General features: G+C 42.3%; 1 protein-coding gene across 1 annotated transcript; it reads left to right on the top strand.

Annotated features, from left to right (window-relative positions):
• The first annotated feature begins 3,056 nt into the window (after positions 1-3,056).
• Positions 3,057-23,508, top strand: pcif1 (phosphorylated CTD interacting factor 1). Its single transcript, XM_029684983.2, has 16 exons — positions 3,057-3,162; positions 4,392-4,535; positions 4,995-5,119; positions 6,860-6,991; positions 7,262-7,407; positions 10,868-11,022; positions 12,976-13,123; positions 13,869-13,952; positions 17,015-17,114; positions 17,269-17,431; positions 17,744-17,913; positions 18,716-18,802; positions 19,174-19,358; positions 19,625-19,718; positions 20,007-20,182; positions 20,541-23,508. The coding sequence occupies exons 2-16, from the start codon at positions 4,412-4,414 to the stop codon at positions 20,884-20,886; spliced, it is 2,235 nt and encodes a 744-aa protein (XP_029540843.1). The 5' UTR covers positions 3,057-3,162; positions 4,392-4,411; the 3' UTR covers positions 20,887-23,508.
• The last annotated feature ends 206 nt before the right edge of the window (positions 23,509-23,714 follow it).

Below are 23,714 nucleotides of genomic sequence, written 5' to 3'. Positions count from 1 at the left end.
TAAAATGTGATGGGTGAATTTTTGCATTGTAATTTCAGAAAATGGCCATAATACAGTATATCTGTAGTAATAGTGTAATGATAGTGTTTCAGAGTATTATTTACCCACCAGTGTTGTGATTTGCTCTGATATTCACCTATTGATTTCTCCCGCCGAAGTGGCATGTGTTGTCAAAATGGGAATGCTGTTTTGACTTTGTGGTTGTGTTATCTAGTGGAAATCGGGTCAAGTCACCAATGTAGAAATTGCTCTGTCATTTCCTGGTTGCTAAAATTCTACACTTTTCGCTCAATTTCAGTTTATGTGAGAAAACAATCAATGAATAGTGTAGGGAATCATTGTACCATCTAAATCGCGTTTTGAAATAGAAATGTTTAATTAAAACCAATTTTGATTTTAAAGCGAGAGTTCACCATTTTATGGAATGCAGGGGAGGGGGAGATGTGTTGTGAATGCAGCCTAGTGCTGTTGCAATTCACATAGCTTCCGCATAGGGGAGGGTTTCTAGGTGTAACACCTTTAATGGCCATAGAAGAACAGATCATCCATACATCACCAGATGTCAGTGATGACATCATTTATGGTCAACAAGTGAGACATGACTTTTCTCCTGACCTGTTGTACAATATCATTAGCTCAGCAAAAAAAAAAAATGTTCTCTCACTGTCAACTGCGTTAATTTTCAGCAAACTTAACATGTGTAAATGTTTGTATGAACATAACAAGATTCAACAACTAAGACATAAACTGAACAAGTTCCACAGACATGTGACTAACAGAAATTGAATAATGTGTCCCTGAACAAAGGGGGGGGGGGGGGGTAAAACTCAAAAGTAACAGTCAGTATCTGGTGTGGCCACCAGCTGCATTAAGTACTGCAGTGCATCTCCTCCTCGTGGACTGCACCAGATTTGCCAGTTCTTGCTGTGAGATGTTACCCAACTCTTCCACCAAGGCACCTGCAAGTTCACAGACATTTCTGGGGGGAATGGCCCTAGCCCTCACCCTCTGATCCAACAGGTCCCAGACATGCTCAATGGGATTGAGATCCGGGCTTTTCGCTAGCCATGGCAGAACCCTTACATTCCTGTCTTGCAGGAAATCACGCACAGAACGAGCAGTATGGCTGGTGGCATTGTCATGCTGGAGGGTCATGTCAGGATGAGCCTGCAGGAAGGGTACCACATGAGGGAGGAGGATGTCTTCCCTGTAATGCACAGCGTTGAGATTGCCTGCAATGACCACAAGCTCAGTCCGATGATGCTGTCCAACACCGCCACAGACCATGACGGACCCTCCACCTCCAATCGATCCCGCTCCAGAGAACAAGCCTCGGTGTAACTCTCATTCATTCAACAATAAATGTGAATCCGACCATCACCCCTGGTGAGACAAAACTCGTCAGTGAAGTGCACTTTTTGCCAGTCCTGTCTGGTCCAGCGATGGTGGGTTTGTGTCCATAGGCAACGTTTTTGCCAGTGATGTCTGGTGAGGACCTGCCTTACAACAGGCCTACAAACCCTCAGTCCAGCCTCTCTCAGCCGATTGTGGACAGTCTGAGCACTGATGGAGGGATTGTGTGTTCCTGGTGTATCTCTGGCAGTTGTTGTTGCCATCCTGTACCTGTGTGATGTTTGGATGCACCGATCCTGTGCAGGTGTTGTTACACGTGGTCTGCCACTGCGAGGATGATCAGTGTCCGTCCTGTCTCCCTGTAGCGCTGTCTTGGGCATCTCATTGCAATTTATTGCCCTGGCTACATCTGCAGTCCTCATAACCCCTTGCAGCATGCCTAAGGCACGTTCACGCCGATGAGCTTTCTTTTGGTGTTTTACAGAGTCAGTTGAAAGGCCTTTTTAGTGTCCTAAGTGTTCATAACCTTGACCTTAATTGCCTACCGTCTGTAAGCTGTTATAAACGACCGTTCCGCAGGTGCATGTTCATTAATTGCTTATGGTTCATTGAACAAGCATGGGAAACAGTGTTTAAACCCTTTACAATGAAGATCTGTGAAGTTATTTGGATTTTTCAGAATGATCTTTGAAAGACGGGGTCCTGAAAACGGGACGTTTATGTAACCCTGTATTCCTACACATTTCAAACAACCCAGTCACACCTGAAACACAGTAACTATCATAAAAAGCTATTTATTGAGATCATGTGCAAGGCACAGATAGCGTTGGTTGTTAGAAACCTTTTAAATAGAAATGGAGTCATTTTGTAGGCACTAACTCCGCAATGATTAGTTGGGTTTTTGGATAAATGCCGAAAATAAGGTCTGTGGTAAACACAGGCTTAGGAGATTGTATACGTTTTGTTCTGTGAGATAATCTTCATCATCTACTGTCACTTTCTATGCATTGAAGCATTTATGTAATCAAAACAAGCACATAAAGGCTTCATAATTCATAAAGGTCAAGTTAACTGACTGATATTATCCCATAAAACAAAACATAAGATCTCCTAAGCATTTTAAATTCAGAACTTATTTTCATTGTTTATCCCAAAACTCCATTCTTTCCCCATTAATTTGCCCCATAGGTAATGTCTGAACAAATCAGAGGTAACTTCCAGTTTTCAGGACTACAACTTCTACTTTCCCAAGACCCAAAATATGTTTATATTTTTATAACATGTATATTATTTTGTATAATATTTACCATTCAGTGCACACATAATAAGAGACAGAACAGCAACATGAATTGAAAGTTGTTCATTTATTATTCTTCACATACATAAATAACAGACCTATCACACAGGCATAATAAAGTGTTCTAATAATATGAGAATAAATACATAGACTAATGAGCATGTAGCTGAAGGCTATCAATGGGAAAAGTAGGCACAGCACAAAACATGCCATCGAAGTTATTACTGGTTAAATAGTTCAGACGAGTTTGCAAATGTGTTTTTGCATGATTACTTTCACAAGCGACGTTGTGAATAACTATTTCTGTATGCCTACCTACAAATGCCCTTCTACATATGGCTACTTCTCAATGACAACGTTATCCTGAAATGACAACTAAACTGGCGCGTGCGCAATACCAAGGCCCGAGTCCCCGATACAAGATGGCGGAGAAGGTGGGGAGGGAGAGGCGGAGGCGGGTACGGATTGAATAGAGCAAAGCCTATACAGGGTTCTCAACAAACCTCTACAAGGTAAGGGGAATAACCAATTTAGCGCTACAGCAAGGGCATGGGCAGGTGGTGGAATATGCGGGGTATCATATTATCTACTCAAAATGCACGCATTGTCATTGCACGAAATAAACAAACAATATTGCCTGCAAGGGGTGCAGTGGCTATGAGTCGAGAGCGCGCGCGCCATCTTGTCTTAACCAAAGTGCGCGCCCAAAATTGTGTATGTGTTTGAAATAAGGAGGTCAGATACGCCTCCATTCTCTATTTTGACAGTATACACGGGTAGTCTTACTAACTCTCGTCCTTTTTATGTCTCATTAACCCTGTTTCGTACAGTATCCTACCGTATATTAAATGTTTATTCCACGTATCCCCCGCCTAGGTTCCCGAGATGATGCCGTTGCCTTTTGTTGTGTAGCGCAGCTATCCAGCGGCTTCCCCTCCTCCTCCGTGTTTGTTTTCGGGCAGCTCAAACTGGGGTGGGCGGTGTAGCAGGCGCATGCGTGTCCTTCTTTTGCCCATTTGTGTTATCAACGACAAAAGATAGAAAACGCATCTCCAAGATGTCAATTTGGAATGTTCTATCTAAATCACATTTAAATAAATCATGAACCACGTAGCTAAAAGGCATAGGTGTAGCTAGCTACTAGCTACATGTCCCGTACGTAACACATTCGTGTTAGCTTAACTAGTTAGCTAGCTAGTTAAGCTCTTAGGGACTGTCGTTCTTAGGGACTATCTATCCGGATATTATGGTATCTTGTCTGCACAATGTTGGCAATAAAACCTTGTGCAAGCACAACACATTCTAGCTCGCTACTGTAGACTAATCATGCGTTCATTTAACGTTTCACTGTTAAATGTTCAACCGTCTCGGGCGAGCAACTGTTATTTTTGCTACTGCAAAACACACTACGGCTCTGGGATGAGTCTTATCATTTAGGGAATTAATGAGTAGTAGTAGTAGGCTACCATTCACACCAGACTGCAAGAAATGTCCATTAGGGTCTGGTTTTCAAAATGCCAGGAGGATTAAAACTGGCTTGATTGTCATATTTCGGGAAAGCATGTCCAATCACCACTCGGTTACCTTGGAGATTGTGGGACATGTTTACATTTGATCACATAAAATAATATTAATTATTTAGACAGTGTTGTGTCATAAAATAAAGTAGCATACACAGTATTTTTACCTGGCAATGTGAACTGAATACCCCTTTTTCTAATATGCTACCTTTTATTTTCAGGACAGGACAGATGAGGAGAGATGACAAGTGAGAATCACACAACAGGGAAGGTGGACACCTCTATGGTGATGTCTCCCACAGGCTCTGCCACACAGGGGTCTCCTGTCTCACCTTCAACCAGCAAACCAATGCCAGAGTTGCCAGGTAAGATAGCCAGTGCTTGACTTGGACTAAAATAGGTGCATGTACTCATTTTGGGTGCTGGTGTTGTTTATATTTAGGTGTAGCAGCTCCACAATACTTTTGAGATTATATTCTATATGTGGAACAGGAGCTGAAGCAGTAAAACATTTGAGGTGCTGGTTCTCCTGCCCAAGTCCAGCACTGAAGATAGCCCTGGTGATATATATATATGGCGTAACTCAGCTTTCCGCTCTGCTTACCAAGCATTCATAATTATTTTAAAACCTAATGTATACCCTAAGTAGGAAATGCAAGTAAACTACCAAAAATGGGTATCCTATGTGTATATATGTAGGGTATAAATTAGGCCTTGTCTTGAGATCAGTGCTGATGAAGGAAAGATTGCTGGCTCCGTCTATGGTGACATGCAACTGAATGGAGATAGATTAGACATTTCTGACACCTTTCCTGTTTGTGCAGACGAACTCGTCCAGGCAGGCTGGTCGAAATGCTGGAGCAAGCGGGAGAACAGGCCCTACTGGTTCAACCGCTTCACCAATCAGTCGCTGTGGGAGATGCCAGTCCTGGGGCAGCATGATGTCATTGTGAGTGAAAAATGGGTTTCACTGTTTGTTTTGTGACAGATGGGTTGTTGGAAGAGCGTGCTTGTTTGAAAATGGAAAAGTGTTGCTGTAACTTTTGATGAAGGAAAACATCAAGACGAAGCAGGTCCTTTCCAGGCTGCATCACATCCGGTTGTGATTGGGAGTCCCATAGGGCGGCGCACAATTGTTCCATAGTCGTCCGGGTTTGGCCGGGGTAGGCCATCATCATAAATAAGAATTTGTTCTTAACTGACTTGCCTAGTTAAATAAAGGTTAAATAAATAAAACATGTTTTTTTTTTTATGTATACGTGGGATGCACTGTTGAGCGCGACATCCCGAGGGGTTCGTGCTGATTGTACGGAGATTGTGACAGCCGGTTAAATGGCGTCCCTTGAGAAAGCAAGAACAAGATGTATTTATACTTGGAATACGGAGGAGGAATTGAGGGGAAAAAGAGAGGCAGAGGAGGTCAGAGAGGGGGCGGACGACTGTGAGCTTGAGTTGGTTAAAAATGGTGGGGAAAAGGGAGATGGTTTGTTAAAGAAGAATGGTAGAAAGTGTAAGCAGAGTGATCTGAAGACAGGAGGAAAAATGGAAGTGAATGAGGTCGATGTATCGGAGGTGGTAGGTGTGGTGAAGTTTTCAAAGCCCGAGGCTTGCACCCAGGGTCAGGTAAAGATGAGTCTGTGACAGTAGGGTTGAAGATTTTGGAAAAAGTGGACCCTTGCCTTTTGGCTGATCTATTTGTGGTTTCAGGGTGGATGAAAACAGAGTTGAGTACTGTGGAATCGGTGAGGGTAACCTAAAGTGGTCTTGTGATTATTGTTTGTTTCTGCTAGTCAGAGGGGAAAGGCGGTCAGTGTTAAATGAATGGGGGCAAGAAATGTGAATTGTTTCACTCAAGAAAAGGGTGCCATTGAAGGAGTGAACTGGGGTAGCAGTAAATGTAAAAGTTGACCAACTGAAGGGGAAGATTCCCGGTGTTTATGCTCGTCGTTTGGTGAGACGCAGACAGGGTAGCGTGTGTGGTGAAACTGAAGAGTCGTTGTCTGTTCTTTTTAGTTTTGATGTTTAGTCTTTGCCCAACAAAGCGATGTTAGGATATATAATTTATCCTGTACAAGGGTCCTGAGATGAGCGGGATCCTGAGATGAGCGGTGTGAGTAGTAGATCTGTACCAGTACAGAGGGAAAAAAACAACAAGTGATGTATGTTTCAGTGAGATTGGATTTTTAGAATTTAAAGCAATGGTTATCAATTGTACTGCAGGGATGGAACGTAAGTCACAGACATTGAGGTTGTGGTGGCAGCTGCAGAGGTATTTGGATGTGCGTGACTTGACATCAGAAGCGTTACAGGGCGTGTTAAGTGGTGGTGTCCCATCCTTTCAGGTTGTTGGCACGAGGTAGGAATACATACATTTAATTAGTGGGAGGGGGGGTTGTTTGTTAGTGTGGTGTTCGATGGTAGGGTATTTGTTTTTTGTTTTTTCAAGCAAAGTATATGGGAGTTGTAGTCTAGTAGGTGGCGGTAATGCAACAATAATTGGATGCCAACCGCTGTTTGGGACAGAGGGGATAATTATCCTTCTCAAGTTCTGTTCCAAGTACCTCACGTCCTCTTTTGTCTCTTGATGGAGCTTGGCTGAACCTCCTTTTATTATATCGACATCACTTGTCTTGTTTTCCTGTTCTGCTCCTAACTTGGCGGCTTGTCTGTTTGTTTCTGTCTTTCTTAGTCTGACCCGCTGGGTTTGAACGCTGCCCCAGCCGAGGGAACGGGCGACGCCGGCGTGGGCAACGGGCAACGCAAGAGACGCCTGTCGGAGGAGACCGCCCAGGGGGGTCCTAACAGCTTCAAGAGGTCCAAGGTGAGTCATTGAGAAGAACACGTTTCTTACAACTTCAATGCCGTAAAATTATACAAGCGTGACAATTTTCACGCTTTTTTACCAATGTGATTCACTTTCAAGCTTATCTATTAGACGACGCAGTGCTGTCTTGCCTGACATGACGAAATTCATGTTTTACTGGAATTTACTGGAGTCCGTTGTCTCTGTAGATTGTTTCATACATGTATTTGAATATTTCCACTGTCTTAATTGTCAGTCTAATCCGATATGTTACTGTGTCATTGACAGATTGAGGTACCTGTAACCCCAACTACCCCGATAGTTCCCATCTCACCCATTACCCCCGGGGCTAAGCCATGGAACTCTACCACAGGCACAGAAGACAAGCCAGGGCAGCACTCTATGCCTGCCCCAGCCCCATACCGTCCCAGCGTGTGAGTACAGCCACATCACAATCGCTGGAATTGATATGTAGACTAGAGGTCAACCGATTAATCGGCATGGCTGATTTTAATTAGGCAGAAGTTTTCATAACAATCAGTATTTTTGGACGCTGATTATGGCCGATTACATTACATTCCACGAGGATACTGTGTGGCAGGCTGACCACCTGTTACGCGAGTGCAGCAGGAGCCAAGGTCAGTTGCTAGCTAGCATTTAAACTTACCTTGTAAAAAAACAATGAATCTTCACATAATTACTAGTTAACTACACATGGTTGATATTACTAGGCTAACTAGCTTGTCCTGCGTTGCATATAATCAATGCGGTGCCTGTTCATCGAATCACAGCCTACTTTGCAAAACGGGTGATGGGTTAACAAAAGCACAATCGTTGCACGAATGTACCTAACCATAAACATCAATGCTTTTCTTAAAATCAATACAGAGAAGTATATTTATTTAAACCTGTATATTTAATTCATGTTAGCAGGCAATATTAACCAGGTAAATTGTGTCACTTCTCTTGGGTTCATTGCACGCAGAGTCAGGGTATATGCAACAGTTTGGGCTGCCTGGCTCGTTGCGAACGAATTTGCCAGAATTTTACATAAAATTGAAGGTTGTGCAATGTAACAGCAATATTTAGACTTGGGGTTGCTACCCATTTAATAAAATACGTAATTGTTCCGTATTTTACTGAAAGAATAAAGGTTTTGTTTCGAAATTATAGTTTCCGGATTTGACCATATTAATGACCGAAGGCTCGTATTTCTGTGTTTATTATAATTAAGTCTATGATTTGATAGAGCAGTCTGACTGAGCGGTGGAAGGCAGCAGCAGGCTCGTAAGCATTAATTCAAACTTTACTGCGTTTGCCAGCAGTTCTTAGCAATGCTTGAATCACAGCGCTGTTTATGACTTCGAGCCTATCAACTCCCGAGATTAGGCTGGGAGTGCCTGTTAGACCATCCAATAATCAAAGGTATATGAAATACAAATTGTATAGAGAGAAATAGTTGACTCGTCATAATTCCTATAAAAACTACAACCTAAAACTTGTTAACTTTGAATATTGAAGAACTGTGAATATTGAACCACCAGCTTTCATATGTTCTGACCAAGGAACTTAAACGTTAACTTTTTTACATGGCACATTTTGCACTTTTACTTTCTTCTCCAACACTGTGTTTTTGCATTATTTAAACCAAATTTAACGTTTCATTATTTATTTGAGACTAAATAGATTTTATTTATGTATTATATTAAGTTAAAATAAGTGTTCATTGTTCATTCAGTTTTGTTGTAATTGTCATGTGTATTTAATCGGTATCTGCTTTTTTTTGGGTCCTCCAATAATCGGTATCGGCGTTGAAAGATCATAATCGGTCGACCTCTTAGGTAGACATCGCATGGACACTGCCTGAGGAAGACCTCTTAGGTAGACATCTCATGGACACTGCCTGAGGAAGACCTCTTAGGTAGACATCTCATGGACACTGCCTGAGGAAGACCTCTTAGGTAGACATCTCATGGACACTGCCTGAGGAAGACCTCTTAGGTAGACATCTCATGGACACTGCCTGAGGAAGACCTCTTAGGTAGACATCTCATGGACACTGCCTGAGAAGACCTCTCTTATGGACACTAGACATCTCATGGACACTGCCTGAGGAAGACCTCTTAGGTAGACATCTCATGGACACTGCCTGAGGAAGACCTCTTAGGTAGACATCTCATGGACACTGCCTGAGGAAGACCTTTTTGGTCGAAACGCGTTGCAGTGGGGGTCCTGCTGTAACATATGTTGATCTGCTCATGTCTGTAAATATTTATATTGGGGATGTAACGATTCACCTATATGCATTGGTCCAGATTCAGATGTTTAAGATACAACTACATTGGTCCGTGGACCCCAAACCGATCCATGCATTGGTCATAAAAAGTATTCAAACATTACAAACCGCTGATTCACTAAAATGTTTTGCTCATATTACTTTCTTCATTCCGAAAATACCTAATCTACTGTGACAACTGATGCTTCCTCTCCTTCAGTGTCGATCTAAGCATGAAACTGTGTTGACAGTCATTGATCTACAAGTCATTTTGCATGCCGAACAACCCGAGGGAATATCAGTAGCCTAGTCAAACTGGGCACTGTGTCCAGCTTGGCGTGCTGACCAACATATGGTGGGTGGCCTCTTCCTGATCTTGCACATCTGTGCGGCACCATAAGCATTAAAATGCTAAAATGGCTTGCTCGATTTTAGGCTTCATTAGTTGAGTATGTACGTAATTTGTAATTACGTATGTAATTTGCTAGGTTATTATCTATGCGCTGTTGAAAATGTGTGTTTTACCGGAATAAAAGTAAGCTACCGGAAACAATAGATATTTTGATTGTTCAGGTTCACTATCAGCAAAAGTTTTGTACGTTTGGCTTTAAACAATTTTGTATTTAACCTTTATTTAACTAGGCTAGTCAGTTGTGAACAAATTCTTATTTACAATGACTGTCTACCCCGGCCACGCCCTAACGACGCTGGGCCAATTGTGCGCCGCCCTATGGGACTCCCAATCACGGCCGGTTGTGATACAGCCTGGTATCGAACCAGGGTCTGTAGTGACTCCTCTGGCACTGAGATGCAGTGCTTTAGACTGCTGCGCCACTCGGCAGCCCAACAGTCAGTGTGATGTTTTGATATACAGTGTAAAGTTGATCATTTCATTACGAGGAATCACTTTTGCGAGGCGCACTGCATGGCCAAAGCGGTAGGAGAAAATAAGCTCTCTAAAAGGTCAAAACCATTCGATTTTGAGATGTGTTGAAATCCAAAGTTATGCTATATATTCATTGGCTATGTCATAGCTGATTTGTAAATGATAAATGTTGACACATTACAAGCTCAAACACAATCAACAAAAATGACAAGTTCATTAGTGGCCGATGGTGATTTCAGAACCAAAGTGGGGGAAACAAAAGAACAGGCTACATTGCCCTAATCTGATAGTGGTAGTTGCCTAGTCTCCCCTATGACTCAGATGAGGTGACTACATAGTATACACCATAGACGTGTCATTCACACACACAGACAGACAAGTCAGCTCGTGAGTTCCATCAGCAGCAGATTTTAATTTTGAAAATGATTGTGTTTATGCGTTGAAACGACTCGCACTGATTCGTTCTCCAATCAAACCGAATCCCTTCAAACTTAAATATACCGTTCCTGTATCGTATCAGAGCCCATGTATCTAGATACGTATTGAATCGTCTTAAAAGGGAAATGTACACATCCCTAATTTGTATAGCCTATAGTGCACCCACAGTTCACAATTGTGTGATCTCTGCAATATACAGGGCAGGCGGGTCTTGTTTTGGATTTTATGTAGCACCGTAACTTTATAATACAGTTCTGTCAAGTTGAAATAACCAGTTATATCGATCCTGTGGTAGAATATACTGGGACCTGGATGTTCAGACGAACGCAGTGATCAGAGAGCGACCCCCTGCCAACCATCTACCGCCCCACCCAGAGATGGAGCTCCAACGTGCCCAGCTCACCACCAAGCTACGGCAGCACTACCACGAGCTCTGCTACCAACGAGAAGGTACATTACCCATGCAACTGCAATTGTCAAGTCAAACTATATATATATATATATCTTTTTTAAACCTTTTATTTCTTGCTTTTGTTACCATAAAGTCTTACTTTTCGAGGTGTATCCCCATTAGGCAGCTAGACGTTTACTTTCTAGGTGAGCATTAAGTGTCTGTCTGAAACAGCGCTGACAATATTTTCAAAGCCATTGTGGTCACTCCTCCACCCCTGCTACTGGAGTGCAGCAGGGTGGGCAGGTTTTCACTCTAGCCCCGGGTCATGTTCATTAGGCACCGAACGGAAGACCACGGACTGAAACGGCGACGGACTAGCTGAACTTTTCATATAAGCAACACTTATTCTCCATTATGAAATGGATTCAAATGTTTTCCCTAATGCATGCCCTAGTGAACACAACCCAGGGGCCGGTTGCACCAGTCGGTGGTAACGATACGTCCAGTGTAAAATGCGCTCTATGCCGGACCTAAACATTTGACTTGTTGCTACACCTGGGTGTAGATTTGAGTGAGCAGGCGTAGGGTCTTAAATTGAGACAAGATTTTACACCTAGTAGGGTGTTAAATTGAGACTGGATTTTACACCTAGTAGGGTGTTAAATTGAGACTGGATTTGACACCTAGGGTGTTAAATTGAGACTGGATTTTACACCTAGGGTGTTAAATTGAGACTGGATTTGACACCTAGGGTGTTAAATTGAGACTGGATTTTACACCTAGGGTGTTAAATTGAGACTGGATTTTACACCTAGTAGGGAGCAGGGGTAGGGTGTTCAATTGGGACGATCTTCTTTCATGATATATGAAGAAAATATCTATATTTTCAAAAGGATGTGAGCCTAGTTTTCATATTTCATAACCTCTGGGCTTTTCGAGTTACCTATACGTGAGTCAATAACAATATAATACACTTGATTTATGCTACATAGCATGTTGAATGTGTCTGATCACATATTGACAAACAAACAAACTGTTATAATCTACACCCAGGACACAGCCAGAAGAGGCTGGCCTCCCCACATAGCCTGGTTCCTCTCTAGGTTTCTTCCAAGGTTTTGGCCTTTCTAGGGAGTTTTTCTTAGCCACCGTGCTTCTACACCTGCATTGCTTGCTGTTTGGGGTTTTAGGCTGGGTTTCTGTACAGGAACTTTGAGATATCAGCTGATGTACGAATGGCTTTATAAATACATTTGATTTGAAAAAGGTGAGCTGCCACCACTTGTTTCCCTAGGCAGAGATCAAATAACCAAATATACAGACTGAGATTCAGTCAAACAAAATCATGTTGATTATCAGACAAGTCTAGGGCTTTTAGTCGTGACATAGTCTCGGTTACTAAGAGGGTGAAGAGCAAAATAACCCACCTGTTATACTAGGATAGTGTAGGCTACATAGCTAACTAACATGCTTGCAAAATGTTCTGATAACTAGACCGAAGATCATGAACACTCACCTTAATTTGGCTAACATTTTCTAGCCTACTTTCTTCCAATATTTTCATTGTTCAGTGATATGAATCCCGACAGTAATTATTGATTGATCCTTCCAGCTGTGGTGGTGGTTGACTCGAAATGCCTCACAATGTTTAGAACTGCCACGAGAATAGTAATAGCCGATTAACGAGCGCTGCCTAGCAACCATCCTTATGAAGCATTAAATCTCATGAAGGCGCATTGCTGACGCCAGACTTAGCTACCATTAGTCTTCCTGTTAATGCAACAGGTGTAAATTCTGATCCTAAAGTCGGTCGTAGCTACGCTGTCCTAGCATTTAAGACTTTTTTTATTCTCCCTTTTTTGCCAAAGTTGACCTGGTGTTGCTTTTCTCATGTTTCATTATGAAATGGATTCTAATGTTTTCCCTAAAGCATGCCCTAGTGAACATAACCCAGGGGTTCCTATTCTTGGCTGACCTTGATAATCAATGATTTTCCCCCTATCTAATAGGTATCGAGCCCCCACGGGAGTCCTTCAACCGCTGGCTGCTGGAGCGCAAGGTGCTGGACAAAGGGCCAGACCCACTACTGCCCAGCGAGTGTGACCCCATTATCTCCCCGTCCATGTTCAGAGAGGTCATGAATGACATCCCCATCAGGTCAGTGGGAAAGAGAATCTGTGTTAGTCCTAGGGTTAAATATTTGCTTGATTGATCATGCCTGGTGTAACGGAACGAATGGAATAGTCCCAACAACTGCAAACCCCACCCATCAGACACGCAAATGCTCAATGGATTCAAAATATTTTAAAATGTACTTTTTGAACCAAGGTCTTATCTCTAGATACCAATTCTAGTCTACCCTGGGATGGACTTGATTCACTATGGTTGGTATGGCTAGATTCCGTTCCGGTCTTCATTGTGAATTATGTTGTCTGATAGAGCTGGGAATTGCCAGGGATGATACAATACGATATTTTGAAAGTGCCGATACAATATTTATTGTGATTCGATGTTGCAAACACATGTCTGCTGCAGAGGGTCAAGAGAGCCATGAGAAAACAAGTTTTAATCAGTCATGGAAATAAGTGTTGAAACCAAATTGTCTCCCTATTTAAAAAATAAGATAGAGAACAAGCTATGAATGGAAAAAAACTGGGTTTTGGTGCAGGTAATGCCAACAAGCGCAAAAATAATATTGCGATATTGTCAAATTATACGATATGTTGTCAAAAATAATGTTTACTTTTTGCACTATTGTCTGATTTACATTTTAGTATGCGTTGTCAACACACTGAAATGTCGTCTTAACAATTCACCCCGTTTTTATGGTTAATTTGGACAATAGCGGCTCATTTCAACAATTAGTTTTATTGACCACATGCTTTGTCATTTCTTACACCAGGTTGTCCCGCATCAAGTACAAAGAGGAGGCCCGAAAGCTCTTATTCAAATACGCCGAAGCAGCCAAGAAAATGATTGACTCGAGGTAGGTGTTTCTGGCACACTGGAGTTAGTTGGCCAAATTCCGTTTGAATATGACCTAATATTCTTTGAAATCGTTCCGAGTATGAAGTCAGAGATGCTCTCAAAGAATTCCAGCTACTACTACCTCCTGGTATAACGTTACAGTATTTCCCTTAACAATTTAGAATACACATAAACGCATATACATACACACACACATACATACACACACATACATACATACATACATACATACATACACATACATACACACACACACACACATACATATACATACATGCATACACACACACATACATACATACATACATGCATACATGCATACATACATACATACACACATACAGTGCCTTGCGAAAGTATTCGGCCCCTTTGAACTTTGCGACCTTTTGCCACATTTCAGGCTTCAAACATAAAGATATAAAACTGTATTTTTTTGTGAAGAATCAACAACAAGTGGGACACAATCATGAAGTGGAACGACATTTATTGGATATTTCAAACTTTTTTAACAAATCAAAAACTGAAAAATTGGGCGTGCAAAATTATTCAGCCCCCTTAAGTTAATACTTTGTAGCGCCACCTTTTGCTGCGATTACAGCTGTAAGTCGCTTGGGGTATGTCTCTTATCAGTTTTGCACATCGAGAGACTGAAATTTTTTCCCATTCCTCCTTGCAAAACAGCTCGAGCTCAGTGAGGTTGGATGGAGAGCATTTGTGAACAGCAGTTTTCAGTTCTTTCCACGGATTCTCGATTGGATTCAGGTCTGGACTTTGACTTGGCCATTCTAACACCTGGATATGTTTATTTTTGAACCATTCCATTGTAGATTTTGCTTTATGTTTTGGATCATTGTCTTGTTGGAAGACAAATCTCCGTCCCAGTCTCAGGTCTTTTGCAGACTCCATAAGGTTTTCTTCCAGAATGGTCCTGTATTTGGCTCCATCCATCTTCCCATCAATTTTAACCATCTTCCCTGTCCCTGCTGAAGAAAAGCAGGCCCAAACCATGATGCTGCCACCACCATGTTTGACAGTGGGGATGGTGTGTTCAGGGTGATGAGCTGTGTTGCTTTTACGCCAAACATAACGTTTTGCATTGTTGCCAAAAAGTTCAATTTTGGTTTCATCTGACCAGAGCACCTTCTTCCACATGTTTGGTGTGTCTCCCAGGTGGCTTGTGGCAAACTTTAAACAACACTTTTATGGATATCTTTAAGAAATGGCTTTCTTCTTGCCACTCTTCCATAAAGGCCAGATTTGTGCAATATACGACTGATTGTTGTCCTATGGACAGAGTCTCCCACCTCAGCTGTAGATCTCTGCAGTTCATCCAGAGTGATCATGGGCCTCTTGGCTGCATCTCTGATCAGTCTTCTCCTTGTATGAGCTGAAAGTTTAGAGGGACGGCCAGGTCTTGGTAAATTTGCAGTGGTCTGATACTCCTTCCATTTCAATATTATCGCTTGCACAGTGCTCCTTGGGATGTTTAAAGCTTGGGAAATCTTTTTGTATCCAAATCCGGCTTTAAACTTCTTCACAACAGTATCTCGGACCTGCCTGGTGTGTTCCTTGTTCTTCATGATGCTCTCTGCGCTTTTAACGGACCTCTGAGACTATCACAGTGCAGGTGCATTTATACGGAAACTTGATTACACACAGGTGGATTGTATTTATCATCATTAGTCATTTAGGTCAACATTGGATCATTCAGAGATCCTCACTGAACTTCTGGAGAGAGTTTGCTGCACTGAAAGTAAAGGGGCTGAATAATTTTGCACGACCAATTTTTCAGTTTTTGAATTGTTAAAAAAGTTTGAAATATCCAATAAATGTTGTTCCACTTCATGATTGTGTCCCACTTGTTGTTGATTCGTCACAAAAAAATACAGTTTTATATCTTTATGTTTGAAGCCTGAAATGTGGCAAAAGGTCGCAAAGTTCAAGGGGGCCAAATACTTTCGCAAGGCACTGTACACGCATACATACACACACATACATACATACATACATACATACATACAGTTGAAGTCAGAACAAATACATTTACACTCAGTTTTTCACAATTCCTGACATTTAATCCAAGTAAAAATTCCCTGTTTTAGGTCAGTTAGGATCACCACTTTATTTTAAGAATGTGAAATGTCAGAATAATAGTAGAGAGAATGATTTATTTCAGCTTTAATTTCTTTCATCACATTCCCAGTGGGTCAGAAGTTTACATACACTCAATTAGTATTTGGGAGCATTGCCTTTAAATTGTTTAACTTGGGTCAAATGTTTCGGGTGGCCTTCCACAAGCTTCCCACAATAAGTTGGGTCAATTTTGGCCCATTCCTCCTGACAGAGCTGGTGTAACTGAGTCAGGTCTGTAGGCCTCCTTGCTCGCACACGCTTTTTCAGTTCTGCCCTCACATTTTCTATAGGATTGAGGTTAGGGCTTTGTGATGGCCACTCCAATACCTTGACTTTGTTGTCCTTAAGCCATTTTGCCACAACTTTGGAAGATCCAGATCGTAACATAAAAAGCAACACCATGTCTCGCCATCACACACAGAAAGCATTTATATGTGCATCCACTGATAAACTTGAATCAGAAACCTGTGGCTTCAGATCCTAAACCAAAACCAGTCCGTTCTCTTTCCCCAACTGTCTTACTGGAAAGAAAAGAAAGCTTGATTGGGCTTGTTGAACATAGCATGTGTATGGGAGCTTGATTTGGCTCATTGAACATAGCATGTGTATGGGAGCTTGATTGGGCTTGTTGAACATAGCATGTGTATGGGAGCTTGATTTGGCTCATTGAACATAGCATGTGTATGGGAGCTTGATTTGGCTCATTGAACATAGCATGTGTATGGGAGCTTGATTGGGCTCGTTGAACATAGCATGTGTATGGGAGCTTGATTGGGCTCGTTGAACATAGCATGTGTATGGGAGCTTGATTTGGCTCGTTGAACATAGCATGTGTATGGGAGCTTGATTTGGCTCGTTGAACGGCACTTTGCTTTGAAATGCTTTGTCTTGGCTGAAGAATGACTGGTGTCTCTTATGTCCTGGTAGAAACGCCACACCAGACAGCCGAAAGGTTGTGAAATGGAATGCAGAGGACACCATGAACTGGCTACGGAGGGACCACTCGGCCAGTAAAGAAGACTACATGGTGTGTGTGTGTGTGGTTTAGAAGTGTGGTGTATTGTATGTATATGTGGCAACAACAAAATAATCCGTGGCTGTATAAATTTCACCTCAACGGAATGAACACTGACATGTATATGTTAAAATAAACGGATCCCAAAACAAATCCTCCCCCTCAGGATCGTCTGGAGCACTTGCGGAAACAGTGTGGTCCCCACGTAGCAGCAGTGGCCAAAGACTCTGTGGAGGGGATCTGTACGAAGATTTACCACATCTCAGCAGAGTACGTGCGACGCATTCACCAGGCCCACCAGACGTTGCTGAAGGACTGCAACGTGTTGGGTGAGACGTGCTAAATCGCCTCACACTCTGCACCATGCTTTACCAATTGACTCATAGGGGACCACATTGATTACATTGGTGCACAACCATAGAAATGGATTGACTCTGAATGGGGATGTCCTTTCTAATCATTCAGTATCTTTGCGCCCAACTAATTTAGCAACTTAAAACCCCCCAAAGTCTGTTGTTGATATTGTGGTTTTACTCTGAATTTAAGCCGTTCAATATCCATGATGGACTGGTTGTGTTGTGGTTTTTCTTACTGTTTTTTAACTTACTTTTGTTCTACTGTTATCCCTCATTCTCTCCCAGACCCAGAGGCAGCAGATGTGCAGGACAGGCTGGTATACTGCTACCCCATTCGGCTGGCCTTGCCCTCGCCGGCTCAGCCACGCGTGGAGCTACACTTTGAGAACGACATCGCCTGCCTGCGCTACAAGGGAGAAATGGTCAAGGTCAACCGCAGCTACTTCACCAAGCTGGTGAGTAATGTTGTAGCAGCGATAATGTGTATATTATAGAAGTACAAATATACACTGAGTGTACCAAACATTAAGAACACCTGCTCTTTCCATGACACAGACTGACCAGGTGAATCCAGGTGAAAGCTTTGATCCCTTATTGATGTCACTTGTTAAATCCACTTCAATCAGCGTAGATGAAGGGGAGGAGACGGGTTAAAGAAGGATTTTTTTTTTTTTTTGCCTTCAGGCAATTGAGACATGGATTGTGTATTGTTGCCATTCAGAGGGTGAAGGGGAAGACAAAATATTGAACTGCCTTTGAACGGGGAAGGTACCAGGCGCACCGGTTTGTGTCAAGAATTGCAGCACTGTTGGTTTTTTCATGCTAAACAGCTCCTGTGTGAATCAAGAATGGTTCACCACCCAAAGGATATTCAGCTTGACACAACTGTGGGAAGCATTGGAGTCAACATGTGCCAGCATCCCTGTGGAAAGCTTTCGACACCTTGTAGAGTCCATGAATTGAGTCTGTTCTGAGGGGAAAAGGGGGTCAACTCCAATATGGTATTCTTAATGTTTTGTACATTCAGTGTATGCAGGAGTACTGGGGTGTCATTGGTTGAGTGTTGATACTAGCACAGTACCACTGAGTGTTTGTAATGCATGCAATCCGAAGTCCAACATGACCAGAGAGATGAATTGCTCTCTTGTTTGAGAAACTACCAGGATGTAAAGGTGTTGTGGATATAATTGACTAGCATTGCCTTCTGGCACATTGCGTGCCCTCTGCTAAATGACTCTCCTCTCTGCTTTCTTTCAGGAGCTATTATACCGATACAGCTCCATCGACGATCCCAGGTTCGAGAAGTTCCTGTCACGAGTGTGGTGCCTTATCAAGAGATACCTGGTAAATTAGGGGTTAGACCCCTCTCCATTCACCTCCCCCTCACCCCTTACTTCACCTCACCCCTTACTTCACCTCCGTCACCCCTTACTTCACCTCCCCCTCACCCCCTTACTTCACCTCCCCCTCACCCCTTCTACCCATGCCTTTTTGACTCACTGCTCTTTCTATATATTTTTTTCAATGTCTTCACTGCCAAAGTATGAAGCCATCTGTTTAGAGGCGATGTTCTTATAGTCCACTTTCCCTCCATATCGTGATGACAATCACTGTCCCGTTACTCTTTCTCGCCATCCTTTCTGTCTGGCTACGACTTGACATTTGTTGTGCTGACGTCATCTTTTATTGTGCTGATGTCACTATTTGTCGTGCAGGTGATGTTTGGTGCCGGGGTGAATGAGGGGACGGGCTTACAGGGGGCTCTCCCCGTGCCTGTCTTTGAGGCCCTCAACAAGCAGTTTGGGGTGACCTTTGAGTGTTTCGCCTCACCACTCAACTCCTACTTCAAGCAGTTCTGCTCTGCCTTCCCCGACACAGATGGCTTTTTCGGATCCAGGGGGTAGGTTTAGAATCACAAAAAAACTGAAAAAAAGATTTGCTTCTCATCCTAAAACATACATGTATGTTCTCTATCCCAGTGTTTTTCAACCTCTGGTCCAGGGACTTTTGTCTATTTTACAATGCTAGTTTCAATGTGAGAAACACTGGTCTACCCCATCACAACTAAACCGAGACCACCCAGACATGGTCTGTGTACTTTTAGTTATTTGTTCTTCTATGGTTTTCTAGTTTGAGCCTGTTCTAAAATGTTCTTTGCCCTCCCAGGCCCTTTCTGAACTTCTCACCAGCCAGTGGCTCCTTTGAGGCCAACCCTCCCTTCAGTGAGGAGCTGATGGATGCCATGGTGACACACTTTGAGGTGCTCCTCCTTAGTAATTTACTCATTGCTTGTTAAACTCATTTAAAGTGACGGTTCACCCCTCATTCAAATTCTGTCTGATGTGTTTATACTTCAAAAGTGGTATGAGTCCATATACCACGTGCTGTGTAGATCCCACCGACTGTATTAGAGAATCTGCAGGACATACATCCTACATGAACAGGGGGGACAATTAGCAATATTTAACTCCAGCTTAACTTTCAACTGAACTGTTCATTTTTGAATTCCTGGGAGAGTGTGTATTTAACAAATATATGTGTCCTATAGAAACTGCTGGAGAAGTCCAGCGAGCCTCTGTCCTTCATCATCTTTGTCCCGGAGTGGCGAGACCCGCTGACCCCGGCCCTCCACCGCATGGAGACCAGCGCCTTCCGCCGCCACCAGATGTCGGTGCCCGCCTTCGAGCACGAGTACCGCAGTGGCTCGCAGCACATCTGCAAGAAGTGAGTGTGTCCAACAGCGCAGGTTCCATTGTTCTGACTAGGGTCACGTTATCGTGATACTCATGGCATGGAAGAAAAAAAAAACATGACGCAGACTTAATTTATTGATGCTTGAAACAGTCTTTTTTTTTTTTTGTCACCCAGTCACATTTAGTTTATTTTCCAAGCTATAGCGCACAATATTTGATATAAAGGACCAACAAGTGTAATGTGCTTGGTGTTTTCACTTGGCTGCCCAAGTGCTCTTTGCTGTATTTTGGGAAATTACGCTCCCAGATGCACCCTAAAGAGGACACAAGCGTAGCTGTATTTTGATTTGTATGAAGGGAGTTTCAATGGCTCTCTCTATCTCTCTCAGGGAGGAGATGTACTACAAGGCCGTCCACGGCACGGTGGTCATCTTCCTGCAGAACGCCGCCGGCTTTGTGAAGTGGGAGCCCACGCCGGAGCGCATCCAGGAGCTGCTGGCAGCCTACCAGGTCTCCAGGCGAGCCTTGGGCTCCCCAGGTCCCTCCTCCGCTCCCACTACGCTCTCCCCGGCCAGTGCAGGGGGGTCTGGCGACAAAGACTCTATTGCCGCCAAAACGGCACCCGAACGATCAGCCAGTTTGGACACATCACCCGCTCGCCAGGACAACAGCAGCAGCAGTAGTAGTAATCCTGTGGAAAAGACTACACCACCTTCTGAAACAGCCAGCGTTTAAAAGCAGGGGAGGGGACGTAGGTGAGGATAGGGAGCGTTTGGTGGTGGGGGTAGACCACAAATGGTGCTGAGTGTGGGGGGGAGATTTGGTCTTCGACTGCTAGAGTGGACTACGAAGGAGGGCCTCCCTTAAAATCAGTTTACTTTCTCAACTATTTAATATTAGTTCTACTAGGTTTTTATAATTCTGGTCGTTATTTACTGTAGTAACGCTTGTTGCTTTTTATCAATGTAGCTAGTGGTTGTGGTTTACTAGGATTCCTTTTTTCTATCATTGGTGCTGTCGTCGTCAGTAATTATTGGGTAATTCTAGTCATTGTTCATCTGCCTTTTTGAAGTACTGTCTGTCCCAAATGGCACTCTGGGAATAGGCTGCTATTTGGAACTCATGGATAGTGATCTGCTCCCGAGCAGCGGGACTTGGCTGTCAGTTTTGATGTGTGGAATTGAAAAATGTGTATTTTGAAAGACTTCAGTTTTTTGTCCAAATCCCTTCTAATCCTTAATAGGATGGAGGTGTCGTTGGGTAATAAGGCAGCTATGTTTCTAACCCTCTTAAGCCGACAAACAGTTTAGAGGCAACCCTTGTACATACGACAGCCAGCAGTAAGTTGGAGTACTGAACGAGAGAGATTCAGGCCTTTATATTGCTGCATTGCATTGTGGACTACTGTTATGCAGGTCAGAAATACCAGAGAGTAGTAGTTCCATATTGGCCCTGTCCATGTCCATGCACCGTTTTCATATCTGCGGTTGAAGAAAGCTCATCAAGTTGTTAACCGCTTTCCCAATGCACGCAAAATACAGGCCTTTAATACATCTTACAATGGCAATATGTTGTAAACCATTGGCTCGAACAACAGCTGAATTATTCTTATTTTCCCCCTGTGCTATATGTAAGTCCAAAGTAACAACTACGAAAGGAGTTGAACTGGCTTGTTGAGCAAAATGTGTCACTTCCCTTAGAGCACTATCCCACCTCTTTTAAAATAAGGAAAAGCACTAAATGAAATATCTGATAAAATTATACCCTCTTTAAACATAGAAAAAATGTCCATTGTGTTCAACCTTGGTTGTGGTGTTTTCACATTGTCGTGTGGCATAGAAAAATAGATTAGTTACGTTGTTTTTAATCCCTCCAATCTCAATTGTATTTTTTGTATATGTTTACACCAGTATGAGATTAGAACGCATCACTGGGCAGCACTATGAATGTAAAATTTGAAAAGGCAAAACAAGAAGGTCAATGATGCCTTGCGTCCGACGTGGCATTCTGTACCCTCTGTAGTGCCCTAATTTTGGGCTCTGGTCAAAAGAAGTGCCCTATATAGGGACTAGATTGCCTTTTGGGACACAGGCCCAAGAGCCTCACTTCGGCCTCAGTCATCGAGGGGAGAGAATTCATGTATTAAAAAAATAAAAATAAGATGAAAGACAAATGTTATTGTACAATTCCTCCATTGTATGACAAATTTGTCTCTGTCCTTGTAAACTATGATCATCAGGCACGGACTGTCATCTCAACATATGCTCTCATCTATAGCCCAAATGCTTTGTACAATGAGCTTAGACATAGTTTCTTCTAGATAGCATCACTTGCCTTTGCCCCATTTGTATATACTTAGTAGTGAGGTTTTTTATAGAGAACTACAATGATTGCAGGCATAAGGCTGTAGGATAAGACAAAGATCTGTTTATGCTGTTGAAAATGTATGATGGTCATCTTGCTCTTTGAACATAATACGTACTACAGTAAGTCTGGCATCGCGCCCCAGAACCTGGATACAAACTCTAGCAATTCGTTCTTTGTCATTTGAACATTGAGCACCAGTCACATACCCTGATCCTAGTATGTTTCTGTCACCAGCAAAACAAATTGTAGATATTGTACAGAAAATTGGTATGAATTGTGTTATTTTTCTCTGTTACACAATTGTATTGAGCTCTGATGAAAGAAAAAAAAAACAATTGAATGTTGTCTTTCTCCATGTTTTTTTATGAGTTCATTTAACATAATTTTAAAATATGTTTATGTATTATACAGTTTATCACATAGAAATTGTTTTAATCTAAACCAAAGTGTTATTAAAAGAAGAAAAAAATCTATCTTGTATCTAAAAGTAGACTTGTGTATGATTGCATCAGTAATGGATAAGGTGTAACCAGCAAAATTACTCCTTGAGTTTATTTTTATAATTCGTTTTTTTTGTTTTTTTGTTCTAGTAAGAGCAGATTGTATGTTTTGGAATTTATTTTGCATGACACTTTTGACACTTAAATCATAACGTTTATTCTTAAATCAATTCATAGACTTTTTACATAAAGTATGAGTATGACGACATGTATTTATCCCTGTTTACCCTTATGGTAATTTATTGTCTGTAGAACATTTGTAATGCCATGAATGTTTTTCTCAATGTGATTCCTATGGGCAAGAATAAGGAGAATGTAAATACTGTCTGTGCTGAATTCATTCATTAATCTTCCTAGTCTTCTCTCTGAGTAGATTATCAATGTTTCTCCATTGGAACAAGCATACAGATGCGCTGAATCATATTTGTTCCCAGTAAAATGTGTCAAACCATGTATGTTGTTTGCATTTCTAATAAACTACCATACCGTAGCTGTACTTTTTAGGCTCTCTTCAAGATGCTGACTGGTCTGCTGACATCCCATGTTTTGGGCTTTGAACCCCCTAAAGGTTCCCCAGAGCCATCTCTTGGAAGATATGACATACCTGTACATTATGCCATAGTTGTTGCATTACTCCATATTACTTTAGTGAAAGAAAAATGTATACTGCAATGCTGGTCACTACAACCTAAATGT

The sequence above is a fragment of the Oncorhynchus nerka genome, linkage group LG2 (assembly GCF_034236695.1).
Source record: "Oncorhynchus nerka isolate Pitt River linkage group LG2, Oner_Uvic_2.0, whole genome shotgun sequence".
Lineage (NCBI taxonomy): Eukaryota > Metazoa > Chordata > Actinopteri > Salmoniformes > Salmonidae > Oncorhynchus > Oncorhynchus nerka.
Note: the sequence above shows the minus strand (reverse complement) of the source record. Positions and strands in the feature narration are given on the sequence as shown.

Excerpts from the sequence above, each read along its gene's own strand:
- pcif1 (XM_029684983.2), top strand. The coding sequence starts at position 4,412 with ATGACAAGTGAGAATCACACAACAGGGAAGGTGGACACCTCTATGGTG. Across the intron at positions 5,120-6,859 it reads TGGGGCAGCATGATGTCATT|TCTGACCCGCTGGGTTTGAA; the intron begins GTGAGTGAAAAA and ends TGTCTTTCTTAG. Across the intron at positions 17,432-17,743 it reads GAAGGACTGCAACGTGTTGG|ACCCAGAGGCAGCAGATGTG; the intron begins GTGAGACGTGCT and ends ATTCTCTCCCAG.